The sequence below is a fragment of the Abramis brama genome, assembly GCF_963993115.1.
Source record: "Abramis brama genome assembly, chromosome: 8".
In the NCBI taxonomy this organism is placed as follows: Eukaryota; Metazoa; Chordata; class Actinopteri; order Cypriniformes; family Leuciscidae; genus Abramis; species Abramis brama.
Genome location: NC_139970.1, coordinates 36,517,444 through 36,542,102, shown reverse-complemented (window position 1 = coordinate 36,542,102; position 24,659 = coordinate 36,517,444). Strand labels below are relative to the sequence as shown.

The following is a 24,659-nucleotide window of genomic DNA, read 5'->3' as shown; positions in this document are numbered from 1 at the left end:
TTTGTCCAGCATTTAACCAAAATTTTTATTTAAGTTAAAATAACTAAAATATATATATATATATATATTAAAAAGTGTTTGTTTTTTTAGTAATATTCTGTCATTTTGGCGTTATTTGGGGAGTAGCAGTGACGCAAACATTATCCTCGTTGCAAGTGAACCACATTTAATTAATGAAGGATAGGAAATATTTTCTTCTACCTTGTGAAGTTTTGTTGAATGTTTTCGAAGATGTTTCGAAGTTGGTATCATCTAATTTGGCTAGTTTCTAGCATAGATGGTTTCTAGTGTGACAGCGGGGGAATTTGCGCCAAATTACGAGGAAAAGACTTTGACGTCACTTCATACGTTCATTCAAGGTGAATCGATTCTTCCTACTCGGTCTTCTCTTCGCTCCACATGCGTTGGAAAGTCTGATTCATCTCAGTGAATCGGTTCCTCCTACTCGGTCCTCTCTCTTATTATGTAGCGCTTGAAAGTCTGATTCATTAATGTGAATCCATTTGTTCTTGACTGTATAAAATGAACAGATTAAACAAAAAAATATTTGAGATCTAGAACGACTTGTTTAGCTCTTCTTTTGTAACGGAAATATTAAGTTGAATTCTGCTGTTAATCACTGTTTTCGACTTGGTTATATAAATTATTGTGGATTCTTGCTTAGTTTTAAGGTTAGTCACCCTGGTTGCGGTCCAAGTCAGATCTCAACTCTCATTGTTTTGTGCCAGAAAAATACGGCTTGGTTAGAATTATAGCCTATATATTTTATATTGAAGCAATTACTGATTGGTACTTTTTAGTTGCGGTTTTCTAAAAGCTTCTCTATTTTAATTTTATTGTGCGCCTGTAGATGTCGCTGTTTTATCACAATCTCTAGAGTTGGAAAATTCGGCACGACACCTGTTAAAAAGCTAAAATGCTATTCTGCATACTCATAAAAAAAAGTTCATGTTAATAAATGTTATTTCATATTAAAATGCATTGTTAATCCATTAGTAATTTAACCCAAGAAGATAACTAGTCTATATTAAACGACAATAGAGTCTATTTTGATTAATTAAAAACCTCAAACATCATCAACTTAGGCATAACAACTTCTCATTGGCAGAGACGGGAAAACTTAAAATCTAAAGCACAATATCAGCAATTAAAAACGAAATAGGGTGTCATTGTTTTCTAATGACATCAGTGGAAATGAAGGCAGTCCCACGAGCACGCGCACATCGCAGGCAGGTGAGAGATTGACGTCAGGTCGGAGGAAAAACGGCTGTGTAGAATAAACCTGCTCCTCTGCTCTACGGGATACATCGCTGTTTAAAGATTGTTCATAGAAAGTCAGGAAAAATCCAGGATGGTGATAAAATGATGGTTGGACGGGGAGAGCAGTTTGATGAAGAGATCGTCCTCCTTCAACGCCAGACGGTGAAATAACAGAAACTTACTCACAACAACTGGGTAAGTGAGCTTGTATTTAGCCACACCGTCACACTGTATCAGTTGTGTTTGTAAATACATTTACGCATTGTGTGTGTATATATAAGCATTGTATACATTGTTAATATGAGGCGGCGGTGTGTTGTTACTGTTACCGTTTCAGACAGGGACTACACCCTTTGAAGTTAAATGTGATACTGTATATGATATTTATGTTTTAGGATGGTGACTGTATCTAATTTCACAGCAAAATGATCTCCAACTCATACCTAAGAATGTAGTTTCATTAACACTACATGATATTCAACATTATATTCACTTGATAGTAGTGTTTAATGATCCTAATGTTCTTTATTATTGATAATCAAGGGCAATTACTGAATTTATTTTGTTTGAGGTAAATCTATATGACAAAAAAATCATTAAGGTGTGTTGCATTCTTATTCAACTTAATCATGTGGGGAAAAAATAGTAGCCTACTAATTAGTGACATCAAGTGCCAGTATCAAAATGGTTTAATGCACAAAAGTAAGCAATATTGTACTTAATATTAGGCTAAACATTGAAATGTAGTAATGTTACTATAATAAACCATATAAACAACATGCAAATTATTAGCATGTGCATATAGAAGAATGTAAGCCAATCACATGACCCATAAATGCAACGTAACAATGTAAAATACAAGATATATTTATTATCATATGCACAGTAAAACACCAAGGTTTTGACCACACATTTAAATTCTTATTTTGCAAGTCTCCCTTACACAAAAATATACAATATAAATACAAACAAACAGTGAAAAATGTGCATTATGACAATGCTGAATGGCTGATGGTATATCTGTCTCAAGCTCTTGTCTGAAAGGCAGCAGACAAGGAAAAAATAATCATGCTTTTAAAGGCCCTCCAAAAATTTATCCCTGGCAAAAACATACTATAATACTGGGAAATATTTGCAAATAATATTTTGCTAGCAAAAATGTATATATCAGATTCAGAATGCACTGCAACTTTTCAGTGTCGGTCAATGGAGAAAGATGCTTTTTGGCTCTTCAAGGTAATGGCATCTACCAGCAAAATTACCTATGCTAATCAGCCCAACCTTGACCAAATGGTTGCGACCCACCATTTGAGAATCACTAGTTAAAGCTACAACATGAAGACATTATCCACTGTGTCCTTAACAGAGGTTTATGTTTATCACACAGAAATGGCGAGTGATCGGGTGGCCATCCTTACAGATGATGAGGAGGACCAGAAGAGGAAATATGTCCTGTCTGAACCCTTTAACACTCTGTCCCTGGGGCAGGTGGCAAACACTACACCATGCAGTCAAACAGCACTGCCTGCCCCCTCAGAAACACTTCAGACTTCACAGAGTATGGACTGCACTGAAAGGTGCTGTGTGCGAATAGACAATCATCTCTTGATCTCCAAGGTCTTCTACTTCTTCTTTTACTCTGCATATGGCTCTTTACATCCCCTCCTTGCAGTATACTACAAGCAACTGGGAATGACACCCAGCCAAAGTGGCCTGCTGGTTGGGATCCGTTATTTTATAGAGTTCTGCAGTGCACCATTCTGGGGCGTAATGGCAGACCGCTTCAAGAAAGGGAAGGCGGTGTTGCTGTTTTCTGTACTCTGCTGGGTGGTCTTTAACTGCGGTATTGGCTTTGTTAAGCCAGCAGCTATGATCTGTGTCAGTAAGGACCCTACTGTTGCACCGCCAACCAATTTTACGAACTATACACAAGCTGGTAACCACACTAGACAGCGAAGATACTTGACTGAGCATACGTACTCCGCTCCTTCACTTTCTCAGCCAATATTAGCAGCATACGGATCTCACTCTAGATACATTCGAAGTGCAGATGTAAATGCTACAAGCACTCCCTCTGAAAACCCCACTGCGAATGCTGGCAGCATTAGTATGTTATCTAACTCGACCACGGCGCTGCCTCATACCTCAACAGTCACTTCCAAATCTACCTCGACAATTGAGACGCAAGCTACCACTGCCAAACTCAAAGAGTATTTAATAATTTTCAATAAGGAACAAGTAGATACTATATTTCTCCTGATCCTCTTGGTCATTATTATTGGTGAGTTCTTCAGCGCCCCGGCTGTGACCATTGTGGACACTATCACTATTCAGTACTTGGGCCAACATAGAGACCGTTATGGACTTCAGAGGATGTGGGGATCTCTGGGATGGGGTATCGCTATGCTGTCAGTGGGCATTTGGATCGACCACACGCACATCACAATCTTCATCCAGGGCTCGGGTTGTGTTCTACCCGACTATAAGAATTACCAAATTGCGTTCATAGTTTTTGGGGTGCTGATGAGCTCAGCGCTGATTGTGGCCACGCAGTTCCACTTTGACAACAGTGTTTATAGGTCAGGTGAGGAAGAGGACAAGAAAGCAGATGTGGAAATGCCTCAAGTCGTTCAGGAGGTCTCGTCTCCAGAGTCCAGTTCAGATGACTCACCAGTGTGCCCTGAAAGCAACCCACAACCTTTTCCCTTCAAAGATCTCTTCCGGATCATTTGTGCCGTCCGCTACAGTACGGTTCTCTTTGTGGCCTGGTTCATGGGCTTTGGTTATGGTTTTGTGTTCACCTTCCTCTACTGGCATCTGGAAGACCTTAAGGGCACCACCACACTCTTCGGCGTCTGCTCGGTGCTCAGCCACATATCTGAGCTGGCCGCCTATTTCATCAGCCACAAACTCATTGAGCTCATTGGACACATCAGGTGAGAACCTACTTGTGTAAAATATATGGAATTCATTTTAAGTTTAATAACGGCATTTGTATTGTAAGTTGTATTGTCTAGTATTTGATTTGTTTAAAAGCAGGTGTGCGGGTGCTAGCCAAAGTAGAATTACCACTTACACATCCATTCAGTCTAATCCCAGTGCTAGTGGTCAGCCAAGGTTGCTCCTGTTATTTGGGGCATTCACTGGCAGCAATTTGCTGAAACCGTGAGTCATTCAGTTTCAATGAGAGTAGACATTTGAGCAATTCAGCAGACAATTGAGCACACTTTGACTTCTATGCAAATGAGCAGCAGCCACTAATGGAAGTGCAGACAACATTCTGCTACTTGATAGAGTTGGATACTAAGGTTATATGACAGTCGGTTTATCCAGAAAGCATTTTTGTGTTCCACTATGCTGTTAATGTTTTTCTATGTGAACGCGCACTTGACAGACGTTTTTTATCCTTGCGTTGTGTCTTGCTACTTTTAGCCACATGTATTTAAGTCTTTTCTGTGTTCTTTATTTTATTTTGTTTAACTTTAATTTTATTTCATTTCTAGCTATAATTTTAGTACTTCAAATTAGGGGACGTTTACACGACACCGTTTTCAACTAAAAACTTTTCACTTTCATTTACACGACAGTGGCGTTTTGGGGGGGCCTGAAAACGCAAACTTTTGAAAACAGGATTCAAAGTGCAAAGTTTTTGATAACGTTTCCGTTATCGCCTCTACAGAAGTGTGAATTTGTGAAAACGGTGACGTAATGCGCACGCGTATTACATGATCAGTCTATAGGCATGTCGTCACCAACTACTGGCCTGGCATGCATAATACATACTTTTTAGTCGTTTTCACGGAGCAGTGTGAATGGGAATCATTTTTACAATGTTGTCATCTGTACGTGAAAAACTCAGAGGAAAAACTATCCATTTTTGTACATCATTGTCGTGCAAACACTTTTAAGTTTCAGTTTTTCATCTAATATTTATCTCATTTTATTTCAACTGAAAAAAAAATGTTTTAATAGTTTTTAGTTCAAACTAATAACACAGTTCAGAACCAAACTCATGCGGTTGTGGCAGCTACAACAATTTCTGTTACTGACTCAACGTGGACAGATATAGTTAGAAAGGCTTTAAAGGGGCTTGTGTTTTTCTAAACAAAATTGTTTAATTGTCTTTCTTTAAACAATCTATTTTGCATTTGATATGCCAAAGACAGTCTTCTGATGTTCACAAAAGTTAAAGACCCATCAGTGCTCAGGGATTAGTGTTGAGCAAATCTTTTTATGGGTAGAGGCAACAATTTATTTTAGCATGGTGGGTTTAGTTTATGTATTTTGGATCTGTGCCAAAGTATTGCCTTTATGCAATGGTTGCTGGTAGCTCAATATTTTATGAGAACACAACCAAGCACATCTGGTTAAAAGTGATGTAAATGCACTTCTTTTTTTGCCTTACCTTGTTTTTAACACATATAGACTGGTATATTTGTGCCATAGAGGTGTATATTAGACACACATGAGAAGTCCAAAGGTTGTTTAAATGTGTCTCAGTAATTATTGTTGACTTTGGCTAAGCTCTAAAATGGGCACTGCCTAGCTTGGGCACACAATGTAAATCCAAGATGCAGACATTTTCCAGGATGTTTACCATGCATTTTTGGGCCCTGGTAAACAGGCACATGGAAAGGTCTGCTCACATCCTCTATCTGCGTTGTGGTATTTCTCATGTGTGTGGCATTTCCCAGAGCACCGGTTCTTCAGAGTGAACAAGATGAATCACCTTAAGAGATAGCTGAAGTTGTACTGGTGGCTCAGTCTTTGCATTATTAATGATGTTAACTGGTAGCATTTGGCAGCATCTCTGCCAGACGTTTTGCGACACAGAAATTATCAGACAGTTTCAGTGACCACTTCCCAGTTTATGGAGATGTTATAGGTCAACAGATGTTTTGTGGAAAGCTAATTATTTAGTGTCAAATCAACAAGGTTAATGTCTCTCTGGCCTTTTTTGATATGATGGTGTGCGTGATTTTATTTTTATTTTTCCCAAGCCAGTTCAGTGGAAATCCCGACCTGCAGCTAATTCTAAAGATTTCATTGGTCGTGTCAATCACTGTACTGATTGCCTACACCAAACACTGATCCCTAAACCTACAGGCTGCAGGGTGGGATTTCCGCTGAACTGGTTTGGGGGGTATGCATCGTCATATATTGACGATGGAGAATATTGTTAGCATACATTTTGAGTCTGAAGCACATGTAGTGTAGCAGTAGCAAGCTAGATGTGTAACAGAACTGTAGCTACAAAATATAAAATGATTTCTGGCTTACAACATTGACTATTTCTATTGACTATTTCAACTTGATTGTAAAATGTCACGAAATCTAATGTACCTGAGGTGGTGAAACTTGCAGTACTGCTTCTGTTATGACTTTATATATCACAATGTCACTTTATTTATATCTTACAATTTGGAATTGAACTCTACAATGTGTCTTTATATTTTACAGTGTGACTTTATATTTTACATTGTGATTGATTTCATATCTCACAATGTGACTTTAGGCTATATCTCACAATTGTGACTTTCCCCTTGGTTCAGTCAAGGCTTAAGCCTTGTCCCAGACTAAAATGCTTGTTTGAGCTGTTTTAAGTGAAATCAACTTGCCTTTTTTCTTAAAATATGTAAGTGCTTTTGTTTTGTCTCAAGATGCACACCAGTAAAAAAAAAAAAAAATTCTAAGGCACTTTTATAAAAACTAAGGCCTAATCCTGGCTTAATCTAAGCCCTGTCTGTGAAACCAGGCCAGTTTCTCTTACATAACCAAAAACAATTTGCTAAATTTGACTTTTTTTGTAGATAAATTAGTAATAAATTCCTGTGTGTTTAAAAAATTTAATATAAAAAATTTAAATCCAGAAAAGCTAATCTTCATGGAGGCAAAGATGTTTTGTTCATCCATGTAATACCTTCAGTTTAGTCTCTGTAGCCTTTGTTAAGTGGCCTATTTTCAGTCATGCCTGCGGAGAGGCGTGTAACTTTATCCTGTCATTAGCCCCATCACACATTGTCTAGGCTTTCCAGCATTGATCCACTGAGCTTGCTTCTTTTGTGGATCAATTCTAAAGCTTTCTAAAGGCATATGGGTGTGGCAGAGCCAACACAGTGTACAGAAGTTCTGTGTAGTTAGTAGAGTCAACATTTGCATGAATATCTCCCAGAGCTGCTTTTGCATGTAGTTGCATGGAGTAAAAAAGTTTTAAATCTCCTGTTTGAAGGTTTTTGTGTATTATTTTTTTTTTGTTAAAATGCACATAACTATAAGTAAGCTATTTGTAGGTTGATTCAAAATGTGTAAACACTGTGGCGCAGAGCATTGCTGTGTTTGAGTGTCCTGATCAGCCCGACAACAGCAATACTGACTCAACCAATGGTGTGAGTTTGAGGCGGGGCTATATATTTGTTAAACCAATGACCAGCTGGGAGAGTGTTTGAGAAACTTGTTTGGAAACAGTCATTATTTTAAGTCATGATGAAACAGAAGTAGCGACAGATCATTTCTTCCAAATTGTGATGTATAGTACAGAGCTTGCAGGTGATCGTAAAAAGGGTGGGGTTTAAAGGGATAGTTCACCCACTTCTGCTGAACACAAAAGAAGATATTTTGAAGAATGTCAGTAACCAAACCCTTGACTTCCATAGTATGGAAGTCAATGGGGCCCATCAACTGTTTGGTTACCCATATTCTTCAAAATATCTTCTTTTGTGTTCAGCAGAAGAAAGAAATTCATAAAAAGTATGGAGCAACTGGAGGATGAGTAAATGATGACCGAATTTTCATTTTTTGTGTGAACTATCCCTTTAAGCTGACCAGATTTTAGGAGAAGAACAACATACAGTACCTGTCACCTGTCGTTTCACTGGAAGATCAAGTTATGACAGTTTGATTAAAAATTACTAGGTAATAAAGAATCCCGTATCATATGGATGAATCATTCACAGTAAGATCAATAACAGGGTATTTTCATTTCGTGCTGACTATAATTGACACTTGGTGATTCTAGTAGAGCTGAAATGAGATGCTTCATTTTATTTTTATTTTTTGAAGTACCAGTCTCATTAGAGTTGTTTTCCAGGGAACATTATTCGAATTTAACTGGTATTAATTACATTAACGTTGTTTTTTCCTGTGCGAGATTCAGTGTTCATACATTAGCACTGATGAATTCTCGTGTGGTCACACTCCCAGACAGCCCGTCCTTAGGACAGAGTGAGTCATTCATTCTGGTGTCAGAATAGAGACTGACATCACCAGCAAATGCAGCACCCAGCCTTAACTACAATAGGCTTTATAAAGCAAAGGGTTTAGCCACACCCAGAGTGACATTTTCATTGTACACAAAAGCATTGTTTGATATGTTCGAAGGAAATATGATAATATGAAATATACATAATTGTGTTTCTGTCTCCTGTTTGCATTTCTCTTTTAGAGTCCTCTATATCGGACTGGCCTGCAACACTGCACGCTATCTGTACATCTCCTACCTGGAGAATGCATGGATAGTTTTACCCATGGAGGTGCTTCAAGGTGAGAAATAAGGTGTTTTTGATATGTGTCGCCTGAGTGGCTGCAGTGGTATTATCAAACAGGAAGTTGAGTTTAGATTGGAGGGCTGTGCTCTCGAGTGGCACACATCTGACTTCGAGTTCATCTGAGGACATGATTCAGCTGTTTTTGCAGTATTTCCGACACCTTATTTCACATCAGAAACCCTGTTGCAATCACACAGTTACAGTTTAGAAATAAAGACATTGCTGTTTGTTTCAAAGCTGAAAGAAATGTGCTTCTGATACTTGGTAAAAAATGTTGTTTAACATCAGTTCTTAAAAGACTAAACTTCCTTTTTTGTGTTAAGTGCTTTTTCAGCGCAGTGGTGAGTGGAAAATGTCAGGACCTTTCTGAAGCAGGTTCTTAAAGCCTGTTTTGCCGCTTTAGCACTATTATCTTGCAAACATGTTGACTATTGACATACTGTACAGGGCGGCCCTGTTGCCACCTCACATGGGTGTAACGGACATTTACATTAAAGGGATAGTTCACCCAAAAAGGAAATTTCTTTCATCATTTACTCGCCCTCATCATGTCGTTCCAAAAGCTGTATGGGTTTTTTTCTTCTTCTGTTGAACACAAAAGAAGATATTTTGAAGAATGTTGGTAACCAGACTTCCATAGTATTTTTTTTTTATCCTACTATGAAAGTCAATGGGGCCCATCAACTGTCTGGTTACCAACATTCTTTAAAATATCTTCTTTTGTGTTCAATAGAAGAAAGAAACTCATATAGGTTTGGAACAAACTAGTAAAAGATGACAGACTTTTCATTTTTGGGTGAACCATCCCTTTAATTGTGGCTGCGCAGCATGACATTATAGACCGTATAGTTAGCTTGCTAGCAGTAGGCAAGACTGCTTATTTACACATGTAAGTTATGAAGGAACAGAGGAGGAATATGAAAATACAGTGTGAGATCAATCCAAGATGAAAAAAAACATAATGAAGGATGTTGATAGGTACAACAAGAATCAAAGTTCTGTTGTTTATAGTTGCAAGCAATGTGCCACCTTTAATATATAATTCAGCTGATTTTAATTATATGTTATATGTACTTTATTTTACAGCGTCCTCAATTATGGCAGAATTTCGAGTCATAACTGTTTTATAAAATTAGCTTTACTGTTTTCAGTCTTTAGGTTTTTTTTATTAATATTTTTTGTTTCGCCTTTATCAAGTAACGAGTAATCAAATAATCACACGTGATGAAGTAAGGTTAATCCATTAGATTATACCAAAATAGGCATTATCATATGATTATTTAATATATAAGCCATTTTTGTTAAATTTACAGTGAAAATAACTACATTTTATAGTTGGTTCCTGGTTAACTTTTATTGATAACTTGAAGCAGATTGAAATCATGTTATTTAAAACTAGTATAGAGCTGCTTTTCATTTATTATTTTATTCAAATTTGTTTTGTTTAGCAAGTGCAAATATTGTCTGATCGTTGTGGTCATATGTATTACAATGAACTCATGAATAGTGTGTTTATCTATTCAAGCGGATGCACAAGTGTTTATTTATGATAATCTGTGGTGCAGGTTTGACACATGCATCAGTGTGGGCGGCATGCATCTCGTATTTGAGCGCCGCTGTCCCGCCAGCCCTGCGCACCTCGGCTCAGGGGATCCTGCAAGGTCTGCACCTGGGACTGGGGAGAGGCTGTGGAGCCATGCTAGGAGGAGTTTTTGTCAACTTTTTTGGTATGACATCTACAAACAAACACCATGTGGCGTCACAGACATACCATACATTTGCCTCATACATTCTTTTATGCTGTTATATTTTTAGACACAGTTGTAAAGAATCAGACTCTTGCAGTCAGGGTTGCCAGGTCTGCGCAACAAAACAATGCCAATTGCCAATCCAGAATAGCCCAATGCACATTTCTCCCCTGGGGGCCAAATTTTCAGCTGAATTTGTATGTGGGGTGGGGGTATTTTGGTGGTGTTGGAGCACCGAAATTGTACATTCCTTGGTGGAAATCAACCCATGGCACCAACTTAAATTAAACATATCCCATTTCTGCTGGAAAACCACGGACTTGGCAATACTGCCTGTGGTAAAGGTGAATTTTTGCACTACAGGCAAAAACATTGTTTTTTCAAGCACTGGTCAATTTTAGGCTATTTGGCTTTTCATACCGTGTTGTTTCAGACTAGTGGAAAGAAGTACAAAAATACACTTTTTGGAATTTATTTTTTTGCATTTTATCTATTTGCATCTGTAGATTTCAGTTACAATACATATCTTTAAAGGCTGTTTTCTCAAAATTCGTTTTTTCTCCTGCACGGAGCCGAAAATCTCATCACATCAAACATCAAACTTTAGGTTTATTCCTATCTATATTCTGAAAGTTTTAACAGAGGGGTTTGTTCATATATCATTTGCCTGATTTTATACAGCAGTTCATTCCTAAAAACATGGTACTTTTTTTTAAAAAGTATACTGTACTTAATATATATATATATATTGTAGACATTTGTACCCAACTGAATGTAAATCAAATCTATCAAAAAGAAGAAGAAAATGTTTAGATTGTGATTTCCGGTGTGAATAACTTATATCTGACAGTCTCAGGCTTGTTTCCTCTCAAGCTTCCTTTTTCATCTTGCAAATTTCCTGTTTAGGTGCTGCAGAAACCTTCAGAGGCCTTGGAATGGCCTCTCTGGTCACATTACTCATCTTCGCTCTGATACAGTGGCTGTTAGGTCAGAATGAGGATAAAAGTATGTTTCTTCCTGCTGTTTTACAACAAAAAGTTTTGCTGCTGTAAAACCTGCAACAGCTCATTGATAACATCTTTGTGCTCTTCACAGAGGACTCGATGTTGGCTGAGAACATCCCAGTTCCCTCCAGCCCAGTGCCTATCGCCACTATTGACTTGGTGCAGAACCATTCTGCCTCTCAGCCAAATCCCGAATCAAAGACACCTCTTAGGAAAACCAGGCATCAGGAAGAGCTAGAAGACACCAACAAGCCGGCCTGGGTGGTGTCTTCCTCCCCCTGGGTCGCCATCGCTTTCGCCCTCTGTCAGATCAGAGATATGGCGGCTTTGACAAAGAATAACAACCTCGGTGAAAGTCAAGCCCCGCAGGTAGGATGGCACCCTTTGTGATTTGGGATGTGGACATGAGGAGGTGAAAGTTTAATTCTTGCTGTTTAATAACATTTCTTTCGTGACCTTTTCCTGCTAATTTTCTTATTTGTATCTGTATTAATTTGTCATCTTGGATTTTTGGTATGTAATTATTGTGAAAGCCAATGTGGGGAAATGTAGACATTTAATAGATGGCTAATTATATTTGATACCTTTTACTTACTTAATTATTTACTCTTTCTCTTTGCATTTATGCTGTCATTTTCTCAGGTGAAAGGTGAGAAAAAAAAACTTTGTCTTTGCACTTTGACTTTTTTACACACACAAAAACTGCATGCAGTCCTGTCAGTCTGCTACTGAATTTCCTTTCATTCTTTATGTATTATTGGATAATTTATGTGAATCTTACTAACACCATTGTGCCAGTAACTTCTAAAAATAAATGTTTTTCTGTTGTCAGTTTTGCTTGTTCTTTCTTAAAATATGCTGCTTTGCTTCAACTGCTTTTTGTCAAAATGTCTATTCTCTGCAGGAGAATATTACATGTCAAGGCTTTATTGTAATGCCCTATTTATGTATTTTTGAGAAAATCTTCAAAGTCTGGAAATGCTGTTTGGAAATGCTGTTTACATGGACATCTGTATGTTTTTGTCGCATTTGGCACAATGTAGATTAAAAAAAAGTGACTTATTTGTCATGTGGCTGTCCATACAAGAGCTAAACTGAAAAGTGCACAATGTTTATAAGCAGTGACTCATACCTATTTGAAGTCAAACAAATGCTTGGTTGGTGAATCTCACGAAACATGTCAATAACGTGTCTAGATCATATTTCACCCCAAAATAATAACAGGTTGGTTTTTTTTATATATATATATATATATATATATATACATCTTTACATGATTTTTTAACTTTAAAACTAGATTCTCAAAAGATATATAATTTAAAATGTGAAGTATTTATGCATCACAGTAATAACTGTTCTGTCTTTATTTTTTATTAAATAAAAACAGGTATTACAGTATTTTCATCATTGATTCATTAATTAAATTTAATCTTAACCCTATTTATAGAATATTTTGAATATTACTGAAAATGAAAATGTTAATTATTATGAAAATAATACCACAAAAGCATCCTAAGGATACTAAAATACATTTAACTAAAAATAAATTAACCTGTAAGCAATGTTTTTTAAATGAACCCTAGAGCACCCTGTTTAAAATTGTACCTCACCTCAGTCTATAATTTTGAAATGTTCAACCTTTCCATGCTGTCACTCATCCTATGATGTCCTCCTCTTGTAGGAGACAAGTGAGCAGACCTCAGCGACGCCACCTGCTGATGAATCCACACCATCGCAACCCAATACATCAAGTCCAGCAGAATATCCCTCCCAAGGACCTGCTCCCAATGCATTTGTTCCTCAAAACACACATCCTGTCCCTCCTGTGGAAGAACCGCCTCCATCCACAGGGCGAAAAGAACCAGTAGAAAACTCAACTCCTTTGCCAGGACACTCCAAACAGCTGCCCCCAAAAGCACAACCAAAATCAACAATGAACTGAAATTCTTTGGGATATAGCCTTATGATTTAAAGACATACAGTGGTATGGGGTGTAAAAGGTGGCAGTTGTCTTCGGACCAAAAATGTTATGTTGACCGACTGGTATTCTAGATTATCAAGGGGTTTGTTTGCCAAGGCAATAGAATCGATATGCTTTGCACTGCCAAAATTGATGTCTTTCCTTAACCGCAAAGTCTTGTATTTGTACAAGAGTGCTTGAAGGTCAATGCCTATGATGAGAGCTGCACATTACTGAGTGTTTAATGGTTATAATCCAACAGCTGAGGTGCTTCAGCATAATATTCATGGCACTTGATGTTGCAATAGTGAAGCATAGTTGCTTTGCACTCTGTATAAATTATTTTGCTAATCGTGCTTCCATAACTTGACCAAATTTAAAAATAAATAAAAAACATCTACTCTGTATAAAATGTTAAAGCCACGCTCTTTTCTGTTAAATATATACAGTAATCTTTAAAACCAAGTGCATAGTTATATGTACCGTCTGAAGGTATTGATTTGCCACAGTGTCTGAAACAATCTGCCTCGCAGATTTGTGTAAGTGACATGTTTACATATGAAGACAATACAATATTCTGGTTGAGAATTTAGCCATGTGTTTTTAATTAAATACAATGGTAACAATTTAAAGTGAAATATTTATAAAAACATACATTCAGATAAAAGTTCCATAAAAAGGAAAGAATATGAAATGGCAGGACGTAAATATTTACATTTGCATGGATGGATGCAGATCATCCACTTGAGTTGATTCATTTTAAATGGATGTAAAATTCTAAATGTGATAGAATATATATGAATATATTTGTGTGTTCAATGTTTTTGCTAACAGGGAAACATTGCATTCGCTCGTAAAACTAATTCATTACCCCAGCAAAAAATCAAACCTTTTGCGAGGGAACTTGGGAGAACGCAAAAATTATTTTGAGCAAAAGCAGAAACATTGAAATATAATATCTGTATTAATTCTGTAAGATTTTTCTGAGGAAAAAATACCAAAAAGCACCATAAAATTATTCCACATAATAAACTTTATTCTTCTGAAATCATAATTTCGTATTTAAAACCCTGCTGGTCCAGCACGTTTACGTAGAAAACCAGCGACAAAAAAAAAACCGTGTTCTGTATGAATGACGTGAGACGCATGGCAGTGGAACAAAAAATGAGCCAAAAAAAAAAAAAAAATTCTTGAGCGCCCCGCTTTAAGAACACCATGTCAAGACTCAAAGACCCGAGGGCAAAGGTAAAACATCCCCTAGAGGTCCGTTTATGTTTACACAGAAAAACAATGGAAAATCAGCGAAAAAAACTTTTTGAGTGAATGGCTCCATAATGCCCACACAAAACGCGTTTACAAATGTGAATACTGGAAAGAAAACTTGGAGATTCTGCTAAACATCCTCTTTGGTTTTCCACAAAGGAATTATCATTTTTAGGTGACCTGTTTCTTTAACCAACACTAGAGGGCACTATTGCCTTAAATTACACAATACTGTTATACTGTATGTGTGGAGTCATTCTCTTGAGCAGTGCAATGATGTCCTGATGATTTTATAATATACCTGAGAGCAGCAGTCAACATCTATTCACACATGCTATTAACATACAGTATGTACAATACAGTGTTATTCCCAGCTCTGCATCACTTGGGTATGAGAATACAAACTGCTTAAAAAATATAGAAACAGCCCACGCTGCCTTAAAAGAGATCATTTAAACAAACAAATGAGAGAGAGCGACTATTTTAAAATCCTCATGGACCCACTAATGTTCCCTACAGTCATTCCTTCCTAAAAATATTGTGCAATTCAAAAAGTCTTTTTAAAATGAACATAAAAATCACTCTTCCTACGGATTGCGGCACAATTTCAAAAGAAATCCTGGTCTTCTGGATCCACGGGTACTGGCTGAGGGGTGTAGGTGGCAGGGGGATACGGGCAGACGGCTGGGGCGTATACAGCAGGACTGGGGAGATTATTTAGCGTTGCAGGATTGTTTCTCACCAGCTCGTCCTCGCTACTGTCCTCTGCGTCTCCTCTCTGCGACTGGGTGTCGCTGGAGCTGCTGTTGAAGAGCACGTTCTCGTAGTACGCCCCACCAAGCCCGTACTGATTCTCATGACTCTGAAGCTCCTCTTGAGGGATGTGGCTCCCATTGCGCAGAAACTCAGCAAACCTGAAAGAGATGACAACAACTGGTTAGGACTAAAGGGTCATCTAGCATTTCATAGCATTTTTCTCCTTCACTCAAATATCCATGCAAAATTGCACCACATTTAAAACAGTTTTTCACTAAACATGAATTAAACTGAGTAAGGAACTTTGTACTGTGAATGTCAAAAATCCTGTTCACCATTACAGTATATGTCCCTTTCAAACATGCTCATTTTGATGATTACAGATGTTTAATTACTTTTGCGGTGATCTGAGCCTCAACACGGTGTCCCATGCAGGAAAGCCAGGCTTGTTACAGTGCTCCCGTAGTTCATCCAGGGAGGCTCTGGTGTGGGTCTCTCCCTGCTCTCTGTACTCCTCCTCGGTCAGTAGCCTGACAGTGGGCCGTCTGTTCCTCCGGAACAAGCTTAGGAATGAGTAGAAGAGCCTGAAGGCAGAAGTTCATAAATATACCCTTTAATACTAAAGAGTCAACAACTGATAAACAAAAAAAGATGAAATAATGTGTAATCTTTGCATTTAAAACAACTTTCCTATTTGGCTGGGGACTATAGTCACACTTTAGATTAAGGCCCAGTTCTCACTATTAACTACGACTTTTGCCTCAAACTCCTAATTACTGTTCATTAATAGTTAGTAAGGTAGTTGTGGTATGATTAAGGGATGTAGAATATGCTCATGCAGAATAAGGCATTAATATGTGCTTATAAGTACTAATAAACAAACAATATCCTAGTAATATGCATGCTAATAAACAACTAGTTATGGTAATAGTGAGAACTGGACCTTAAACTAGAGTGTTTTTTCTCACTGAATATCCTGTTTCACTCAGAAATTTTGAGTACTGTTTATGGTGCTTTCCTCACCTGCAAATCCACACCAGAAGGCTCCAGACCAAGGGCAGAATCTTCAAGCACAACAGGACAGCAATCAGTACGTAGTAGGCAGGGGGGAATGTGATCCCATGGTAAAGCAACACCACGCCTACTAGTTGCATACACCAGGTCATTAAGTTGAGGGTGTGTTTGTTGGTGATGGGGCCATGCTTATAGCACACAGCAAAGCTAAATGAGCCTAATATGAGCACATATACTGCAGACACAGAGAAAAAAAGAAATAATTTTTAAATTTTAGCTTGGCATTAATCGACCTTCTATACATACATACATGCATGCATGCATGCTACGTAAAGGAGTAGGGTGTTTAATGCATGTAAGGTAACATAAAAAAAAAGCATGCCCAATCTGAATGGGATAGAAGCAGCCTGCCTGAGCTTGCCTGTCATTCATTAAAAGCCCATTAATCAACAGTAATAATACATACAAAGCACACTCAGTTACAACAGTCACAATAGATATATACACGTTGAAACAACTCTGCATCACATCTTTTGACATTCATTCATTTTTGGGAAAACTATTCCTTTAAGGCAAGCCTTCACTTGCATCAATAACAGTGGATGTCGTGGTGTATCTGCCAAACCTACACTCACTGAATGCAAACATTACGGAATACTGAATACTGAAGCATACAAACAAAAGAACAATGGTGAAATATAATGCATTTCAAATATTACTGGTTCTATTAATTTACTAAGTTACTATTTACTCAGCCTAAAGTGATTCCTAACCTACACTACCATTGGGGTCAGTAAATTTTGTAATGTTTTTTAAAGTAATTTTTTTTTAGGTGAAAACTGAGATGTATAATTTTATTTTTATTTTTTCTAGATACTGATAGTGGATGTGGACTGGATCTGTTAAGCTCCAAAAGAACAACAAAAAAAAGCATGATAAAAAATAGTCCATCTGATTTTTTCATTCCAAGACTTCTCAAACTATACGAAAGCTTTATGTGAAATTCAAGAAATTATTTACCAACAATGCCTTCAAATGAAGCTCTAAAATCAAAAATGAATCAATTAAACTCCAAAACAACAGGGTTAGGAGAAAATGTTGACAAATTGTGTCAATGCGCCATTTTTGTAGTCATTTATCACTAAATAACAAATTTAGTTCCTCATCCTCACAGAAGTGTTTGCATGGTTTCAAGACATGGACTGTACTGCAAGATTTTTCTGGAGCTTGACAAACCCAGTACCCATTCACTTATTTAAAAAAAAGAAAGACGATGAGAAAGTCATGGGTTCGGAACAACATGATGGTGAGTAAAATGACAAAATGCTAATTTTTGAGTGAACTATTCTTTTCATGTTACAGTAGCCTATATCTGTGAAAACAACGAATAATAAATAAAAAAAAGCGGCCAGAGGAAATAAAAGGGCCAGAAAACACACACTGGGGCTGTAATCCTCCCAGAGCCTTTTTGTTTTAGGCATAGAAATCAATGTTCCAGCAGCACGGCAGCTTCTTTCGCTTAATCTTAATATGCCTGTAGTTCTCGCATTCAAAAACACTGATGCATTTACATACTGCGAGTGCTTGAAGAGGGAAATTGATTTGGCAGAGAATAGAATCTATTGAGCAGTCAAGAGGCAGTCATTTCAGCATTCAAAATACTTGGCCCTCATATTATAACACTAACGGTGCCAAGATATACGATACAAAAGGTGAATCTCAATCGGCTCTATACTGTTACTATGTGATTCAGGCGTGTGCGCTTCAGCTGATGAAATATGCAGCGAGTGTGTAGAAGGATAATCTGTCTAAATGACATGTACAGTAATTATTCTATTGTATAAAGAACACGGCAAGAAAATTAAGAGACAACACGAGGCATTCGACTGACACGTAAAACTGCACAAAAGGTACATTTGAAAGACCATTTATTAACATTAGCGAAGGCTTACTGTCTGATCTAATTGGCTGATGAGATGATTGCAAAGGAAAACAGGGCAAGATGGGTTGTAACAGAGAAAGGTTGCCTAGTTACCCAGTAATTCTATCCAGTGCTCAGTCACAATGTCATCCCATTCACTTAACATCCTCTGGATCCCGATGTAGGACAGACTGGAGCCAGCACCCAACAATAGCAGGAACAGCCCTTGCTGGGGGGGGGGGAAGCAGAGCCTTAGTGAATGTGCTTAACCTTCTGACCTACCCCAAACCTGCAAGTTGTTAATCAATCTGTAATTGATTGCACAACCCTGATTCATACATACAACCTTACAATGATGTACATGCCTGCGGCTGTATGTGTTGAGGAGTGAGTCTTCACCTCCCTTTATCTTGAATCTCATCAGACAATGCCAACATTGACAGGCTTAAACTCATACTACTCATCCAACATGTTTGATTGGTGAGGAAACATGCGATAGAGTGCATCATGATAAAGGTTGTAACAGAAGCATTGCACACCTTTGGAATGAAGTTTCGGAGGATAAGTGTCAGGAGGACAAATATGGCGATGACTCCCAATGAAACTCCAGCTGTGTAGAAAAACAGTGAGCTCCTGGAAACCATGAAGATTGGGACAGATTAATACATTTCAACCACATATGAAAATTCTGTCATTATTTACTCTCCCTTATGTTTATCAAAATCTATATGTTTTTTTTTTTTTTTTTTCATGGAATACAAAGGGAGAGTTTTTTAAGAATCTTCTCTAGATTCATCTATTCTGCGGAAAATGAGTACTGGAAGCATTTCAGATTTTTCAGTATCGATATGTATCGAAAAATCACTATTTTTGACAACACTACATTGCACTTAGTTTATTATTTCCGTTACATTTTTGTACTGAATTGAATATCCCTTATCCACAGAGCACAAATGGGTATTAACTGATACCCAAGCAGAACCCTTTGCATTTTACTGTATGTGTTTATATATAAACTATTTTCTTTCTTTTCTTCACCAAAGCTACAGTATGGCTTCAGAGGACTAGAACACACAAGCTGCACTAATCACTTTTATCATGCTTTTACTGTTTTGTGAAGCATGATAGATGTGGCCACTATGAACTACCATTACATGGAAAAGATCTGAATAAAGTCTTTGTTACATTTACACATTTACATTTGAATAAATGTCTTTTTTGGTTCCACATTTTAAATAAATAACAACACAAAGGTAAATAGTGATATAATTTTCATTTCTTTAAATGTAATTTTTTTTTGTTAAACTTTATCTTATTCATGGTTAAGTTACAAAGACAAGCGTGGTGTAATTTTTTTTCAAGGTTTGCCAAAAAAAATAAAACCTTGATCGGAACTGAATCTGACATTCTACTGGAGATTTTCTTTAGATGAGAACATCTAAACTACTTACCTGCATATGTTTCCCGCTCTCAAAAACAGTGCCAACCCACACACAAAAAACAGAAGGCACATTCCATTTAACCCTGTAATATAAAATAAACAATCATGATTCAGTGCCCAAGTACTCTGTATGAGAATAAGGTGTGTGATGCTCACTTTGTTTGGAGACGTGTAGTGTGTACACGGTATTGCTTCTAGCCGATTTGGTCATGAAGCAGACATCTGTATCAACCAGAGGAATGTCCAAATACTTCTCTTTTTGGATAGTGGATGGCCAATAGTATTCAACAAAGCAGTTAGTAACAGTGAGAAGATCATCCGGATGGTGGCAATTTTGTGTCTCCATCGGGTACACAACAAAGACGTCCTCATCACTTGTCACATTTACCTTTGAAGAGCATGTGTCTTGTCAGTATTCAATTTAAAGTGGGAGTTAACCCAAAAAATAATAGCACAGCCTCCGTAGGATGTAATAAATTACCTTGAAGGTGGAACAGATATCCTTCCATTTGATTACTGTACCAGAGCTGTAACAGAAGCATCGACTCCCAGAATACTCGTGGGCACTGTCTCCTTTCACATAGGTGCAATCTGTCAGAATCAGGAAAGGATCAGAATTACTCCTCTGCTTTAATTTAACGATCCCCGCCATCCATTTTCTTCTTCTCTATGTCTAAAACAGTACAGAAGCGTCCCAGAAAAGAACACAGACTACAAGCTTCTGCCCACAGACTAAATTCATCCTAATCACTGCACTAATGCAACTGCACAATCCTCACTTTCCAAAAACCTGACATGTTCATGTGTGGTTGCTTCAATCCAGTAGTTATTACTTACTTATCATTTATAAATAGACCATCAAAATAAAACACTTACCCAAATGGATGAAATATATTAGCCTATTTGTTTACTTGCACATCATGTGACCATTAACCAACATCAGAGAACCATGAACATACAAATGTTTTGTTAAATTATTGATTTTCAAATACATTTTCTTAGGTCAAATTGGTTCAAATCCCTGACATAGGAAAAATTACCATATTTTATTTTGCAATCTTAAAAAAAGACAGAAAGAAATGGAAAAATTATTTGGCTTACAATGAATGCACATTTGTTACTGTTATTATACTTTATATTTATAGTTTTTCGAATATTCAGTTCTTGAGCTATAAGATCATGTGCTGCTACTGTCTAACAGTCACATCAAAACTTATAATTGGGAAATCTGCAAAAACACTGACTTTTTATAGAATCTGGTGATGAAAAGATTACAATTATATTAACAAATCATATTCAAACTGTTTTTTTTTTTCTCTTGGTGTTTACAAGCATTATTGTGTATTTAAAAATGTGGATTTCATGAGTATCTGTAACTAGCACATGACACTGAGTGAGAACAACAGAATTGTTCTAAATAAACCCTAATATAAAACATATCAATTGAAATTATTGTGCTAAGACGACATTCATTTCATGAATTTTCCCCACATTGTTTTCCCCATTGAGACAAATTGGGCACAGTGAGGAAAAAAATAGACACTATAGGAGACTATTGGGACTACAGGGCCTAAAAATATAGTCTCACAAGCTTACTGCATTGACAAAAATATAGATCTAATATGAAGAACCTGAAACAGAGAGTGAATGAATGGTTCCTGATCATAAGCCAGTGAAAAATGAGTATCGGAGAGATTGTAGGCCTTCTTAAAGTCAGTATTTGGAGTCAGTATGAAATGGAAGCTGTGACAGCATTTTCTTCACTATTGTGATGTACATCCAAGTGAAATGACTTCTCAAACAAGAAAAAATGTAGGACGGGACTTGATTCGTCAAGAGGTGCTCACTGCAGAACCAAATGACCTCCAGCTCCACCTCTCTGGACGTCTAATGTGGTGGAGCGATAGAGTTGTGGTAGGGTTAGGGTGTGGTTGGATATTCTAGCTCCACACATTAGGCCCAAATTACATTCGCTCCTCCTCGCTGGACGTCTAGGGAGAGGGGGCTAGACGTAAGCTTCACCCATTTGCTCTGCAAAATACCCACACTTGCGATCTTTGCACTTTCCCACTTGTCTACTTGCATGACGTATTTCCTCTATTTGGCCCAAGTGTTCAAATAGGCGTAAAGACTGCAAGTGTGTGTGAAACTTTTGATTACTCGATAGGACACACTTACAGTCTTGCAAGTGTTTACAAAGCTTTTATTTCTTATATTTTCAATACTTTGCATTTTAAAATAAACTTCTACATGTCTGTTCAGTAGTCGCTATGTAACTAACAGAAGACACAAATTTAAAATTGTGGTGCTTCTAAAACAGCTGCAAATGTTATACAAAATAGGCCTACACATACCATACTTATCTTTGCACCAATAAAATGTGCAACACTTTATGTTTTTACAACCAAATTAAATGTATCTAATTAATTTAAATTACAGTGGAGTGTTTTCCTCGACATCTCGCGATTTCGGGGCACATGAGTTCCAGAACTTAATGCATGATGGGATACCCTTTGCCTTGAATGGCCTTGGTTTAGTGTGCATTAAGGGCACTGCACTGCACTTTGGCATTTTTAAGACATGGGACAGTCTTGCGCACTCACTTCCTGTCACATGCACACGTTCTCAAGTGGCCAAGGCCACAAGTGTGGGTATTTGGACAAGGCATCAGTCCATCTAGAATTGATTAGATGGTTGTGGTTTGCTATTGCTGTGATCTCATGTGAGTGACAGGTTGTCCCGCCCTCACGCCAGTAAACACGTCATCAGAGAGGATATGTGGTTAGAAGAAGGAGGGGAAGTTATTTTGATTAAAGATTACAAGGGCACATAAATAAGAAAATAATAAATAAAAATTGTATGGATAAATCATTTATAACAAATACTGTAATATTCCATTAAAACAAGAATTGTCTATTTAGATTTAATGGTGACTTTAAGGTAAGATAAGAACAGGTTAGAAGGACCAAGATTACAGATTAAGATTACAGACGCATGCAGACAAACCAGTTAATAAACAAACAATCTGATTATTGTTTAATGGATGCTGAAAAATCTTACATAGTAAAAACTTTAAGCAACAAAGCTCGCCATTTTGACACACAGCATGTGTCCAGCTCACGATATATAGAGTGGTTTAACTGTGGTTTTGTCACATTCAAAACCCAATAGTTACAATTACAATGTAAAAGTTTCGTATTTGTAATGTTAGTAATGTTCGTTTATGCCGCTGTTTGTTTAGCACGTCTCAAGTTATTTACCTGCATATGAATATCCTCTGTTTCCCACTGCACTTTGCCCGTAAGCACACAATAGAGTTAAAACGGGTATAAAAGCAGCTAACTTCCCCATGTTTTGTGGAGTATTGTGTTAAATGGATGGATTTGACAGACACAGAAGGTTGATGATTTAATCCGCTAAGCTAACATGAGCTAAGCTAATGTTTTCGGTTTCAAATTCGGTGGGATTCGTGTAACCCAGACCAGACTAACCGTTTCAGAGTGGATGATGGGTCCCGATATTTGATTTATTCATTCATCAAGTATAGAGGCTTTAATATTCTATTTCTAAAACAAACAAGTCGTTGTATACACAAAAGAGCACATTTCATGTTCTTAATGGATTCCATTTAATAGGTCCATTTGGGAGTTTAGTGTTCGATTAGTCAGGCCTTACTCCGCAGTCAAAGGTTTGAAAGTAAACACCACATGTACTATTTTATGTATTAAACTATTTTATAGTTTGATATTTTTAATATTTCTTTATTTAAACTTTATTTCAATTAACCGAGATGTTTTTAATAAAAGATGAAAAACGTATGCATTATGCAACAACAATTGTTTTAGTATGTTGCATTGCTGTCACGTGACCTCCTCACATTGCATGTTGAATTCAGCAAGTTCGGTTATCATTTAAGAAATAAACACATTTTAAATGTAGCCGATTTATATTTAACTTGTTTGTATAAAAATGCTAAGGTACATTTATTCATCACACTGGAACTGGAAGAAGGTTATACACATGGCATTGTAAGATACAGTACTGACTGCAATCTGTTCTGTTATCATGGAAACTAATAGAATAAAGTAGAGTAATTCAAATTTATATAGTGAATATAGCCTACATGTTTCTAGTTATGCTCAGGTCTAATGCTTTACAGGTCATCTTTTTAAAATGATCTTTAAAATCTTTCTAAAAAATATATTTAAAAAAAAAAAAAAAGTTATCACAACTAGAAAAATTTGTGGAAATTGAATTACCGTTACAATCTACCTAAATGTGGAGAACGTGGGAAAATCCATTGTCTATCAGCAATATAAAGCATGCAGTCTTAAAATGTCTAGTCCTGCAAATGCAGTTTCGTAGCAAACGCAAATATAAGCGGTGGGAAGAAAAACGTTAAACCAAAATCTAGAGGAGACCAGATGAAAATGTCATCTCTGTGCAGTCTTCGCCCTTTGAAATGGAAGGGGGATTTTTGTGGTGGGCGTAGACACAGCAGGCGGCTGCTTTCTCATTTCTCTAGGATGCAGAGACAACAGCGGCTTTTCCTGACAGGCACTCCCACGCCAGGCTCAGACCCACTGTCACTTACGCTTGCATGGAGTCAGCAAGCATCTGACTAATGCAGATGCTGTCATTTTGGTTTCTAGGAAGGATTCTAACCTCATTCCCCATGAAAGAGTGCATTTCTTTTCACCATCAACCTTTTAAATGACATATTCTTTACGTTTTGCTGCATTTTTGCT

The 24,659-nt window shown here is 37.2% G+C and overlaps 2 protein-coding genes across 4 annotated transcripts; one reads left to right on the top strand and one right to left on the bottom strand.

Annotated features, from left to right (window-relative positions):
* The first annotated feature begins 1,218 nt into the window (after positions 1–1,218).
* On the top strand, positions 1,219–13,928 carry mfsd6b (major facilitator superfamily domain containing 6b). 3 transcript variants are annotated; one of them, XM_084122174.1, is made up of 7 exons: positions 1,219–1,455; positions 2,648–4,196; positions 8,702–8,799; positions 10,370–10,531; positions 11,459–11,557; positions 11,648–11,925; positions 13,238–13,928. In XM_084122174.1, the coding sequence occupies exons 2-7, from the start codon at positions 2,650–2,652 to the stop codon at positions 13,496–13,498; spliced, it is 2,445 nt and encodes an 814-aa protein (XP_083978300.1). In that variant the 5' UTR covers positions 1,219–1,455; positions 2,648–2,649; the 3' UTR covers positions 13,499–13,928. The 3 variants fall into 3 exon arrangements, with proteins under 3 accessions (XP_083978300.1, XP_083978301.1, XP_083978302.1); XM_084122175.1 differs by having other exon boundaries at positions 11,648–11,933; XM_084122176.1 differs by lacking the exon at positions 13,238–13,928 and adding an exon at positions 12,199–12,383 and having other exon boundaries at positions 1,313–1,455.
* A 167-nt stretch (positions 13,929–14,095) lies between these two features.
* Positions 14,096–23,399, bottom strand: nemp2 (nuclear envelope integral membrane protein 2). Its single transcript, XM_084122177.1, has 9 exons — positions 23,172–23,399; positions 20,393–20,502; positions 20,068–20,299; positions 19,922–19,994; positions 19,010–19,103; positions 18,585–18,699; positions 16,559–16,784; positions 15,931–16,119; positions 14,096–15,693 (listed from the first exon to the last, which is right to left on the bottom strand). Exons 1-9 carry the CDS (start codon positions 23,260–23,262, stop codon positions 15,387–15,389), a joined length of 1,437 nt encoding a protein of 478 aa, XP_083978303.1. The 5' UTR covers positions 23,263–23,399; the 3' UTR covers positions 14,096–15,386.
* Positions 23,400–24,659: the final 1,260 nt, after the last annotated feature.

Bases quoted from the DNA above. Each gene is read 5' to 3' on its own strand.
- nemp2 (XM_084122177.1), bottom strand. From the start codon at position 23,262: ATGGGGAAGTTAGCTGCTTTTATACCCGTTTTAACTCTATTGTGTGCT. The intron at 16,120-16,558 runs GTGAGGAAAGCA...TTCTGCCTTCAG, and splicing joins CTTCTGGTGTGGATTTGCAG to GCTCTTCTACTCATTCCTAA. The intron at 15,694-15,930 runs GTAATTAAACAT...CATCTCTTTCAG, and splicing joins AGGCTCAGATCACCGCAAAA to GTTTGCTGAGTTTCTGCGCA.
- mfsd6b (XM_084122174.1), top strand. From the start codon at position 2,650: ATGGCGAGTGATCGGGTGGCCATCCTTACAGATGATGAGGAGGACCAG. The intron at 8,800-10,369 runs GTGAGAAATAAG...TCTGTGGTGCAG, and splicing joins ACCCATGGAGGTGCTTCAAG to GTTTGACACATGCATCAGTG. The intron at 11,558-11,647 runs GTATGTTTCTTC...TGCTCTTCACAG, and splicing joins AGGTCAGAATGAGGATAAAA to AGGACTCGATGTTGGCTGAG.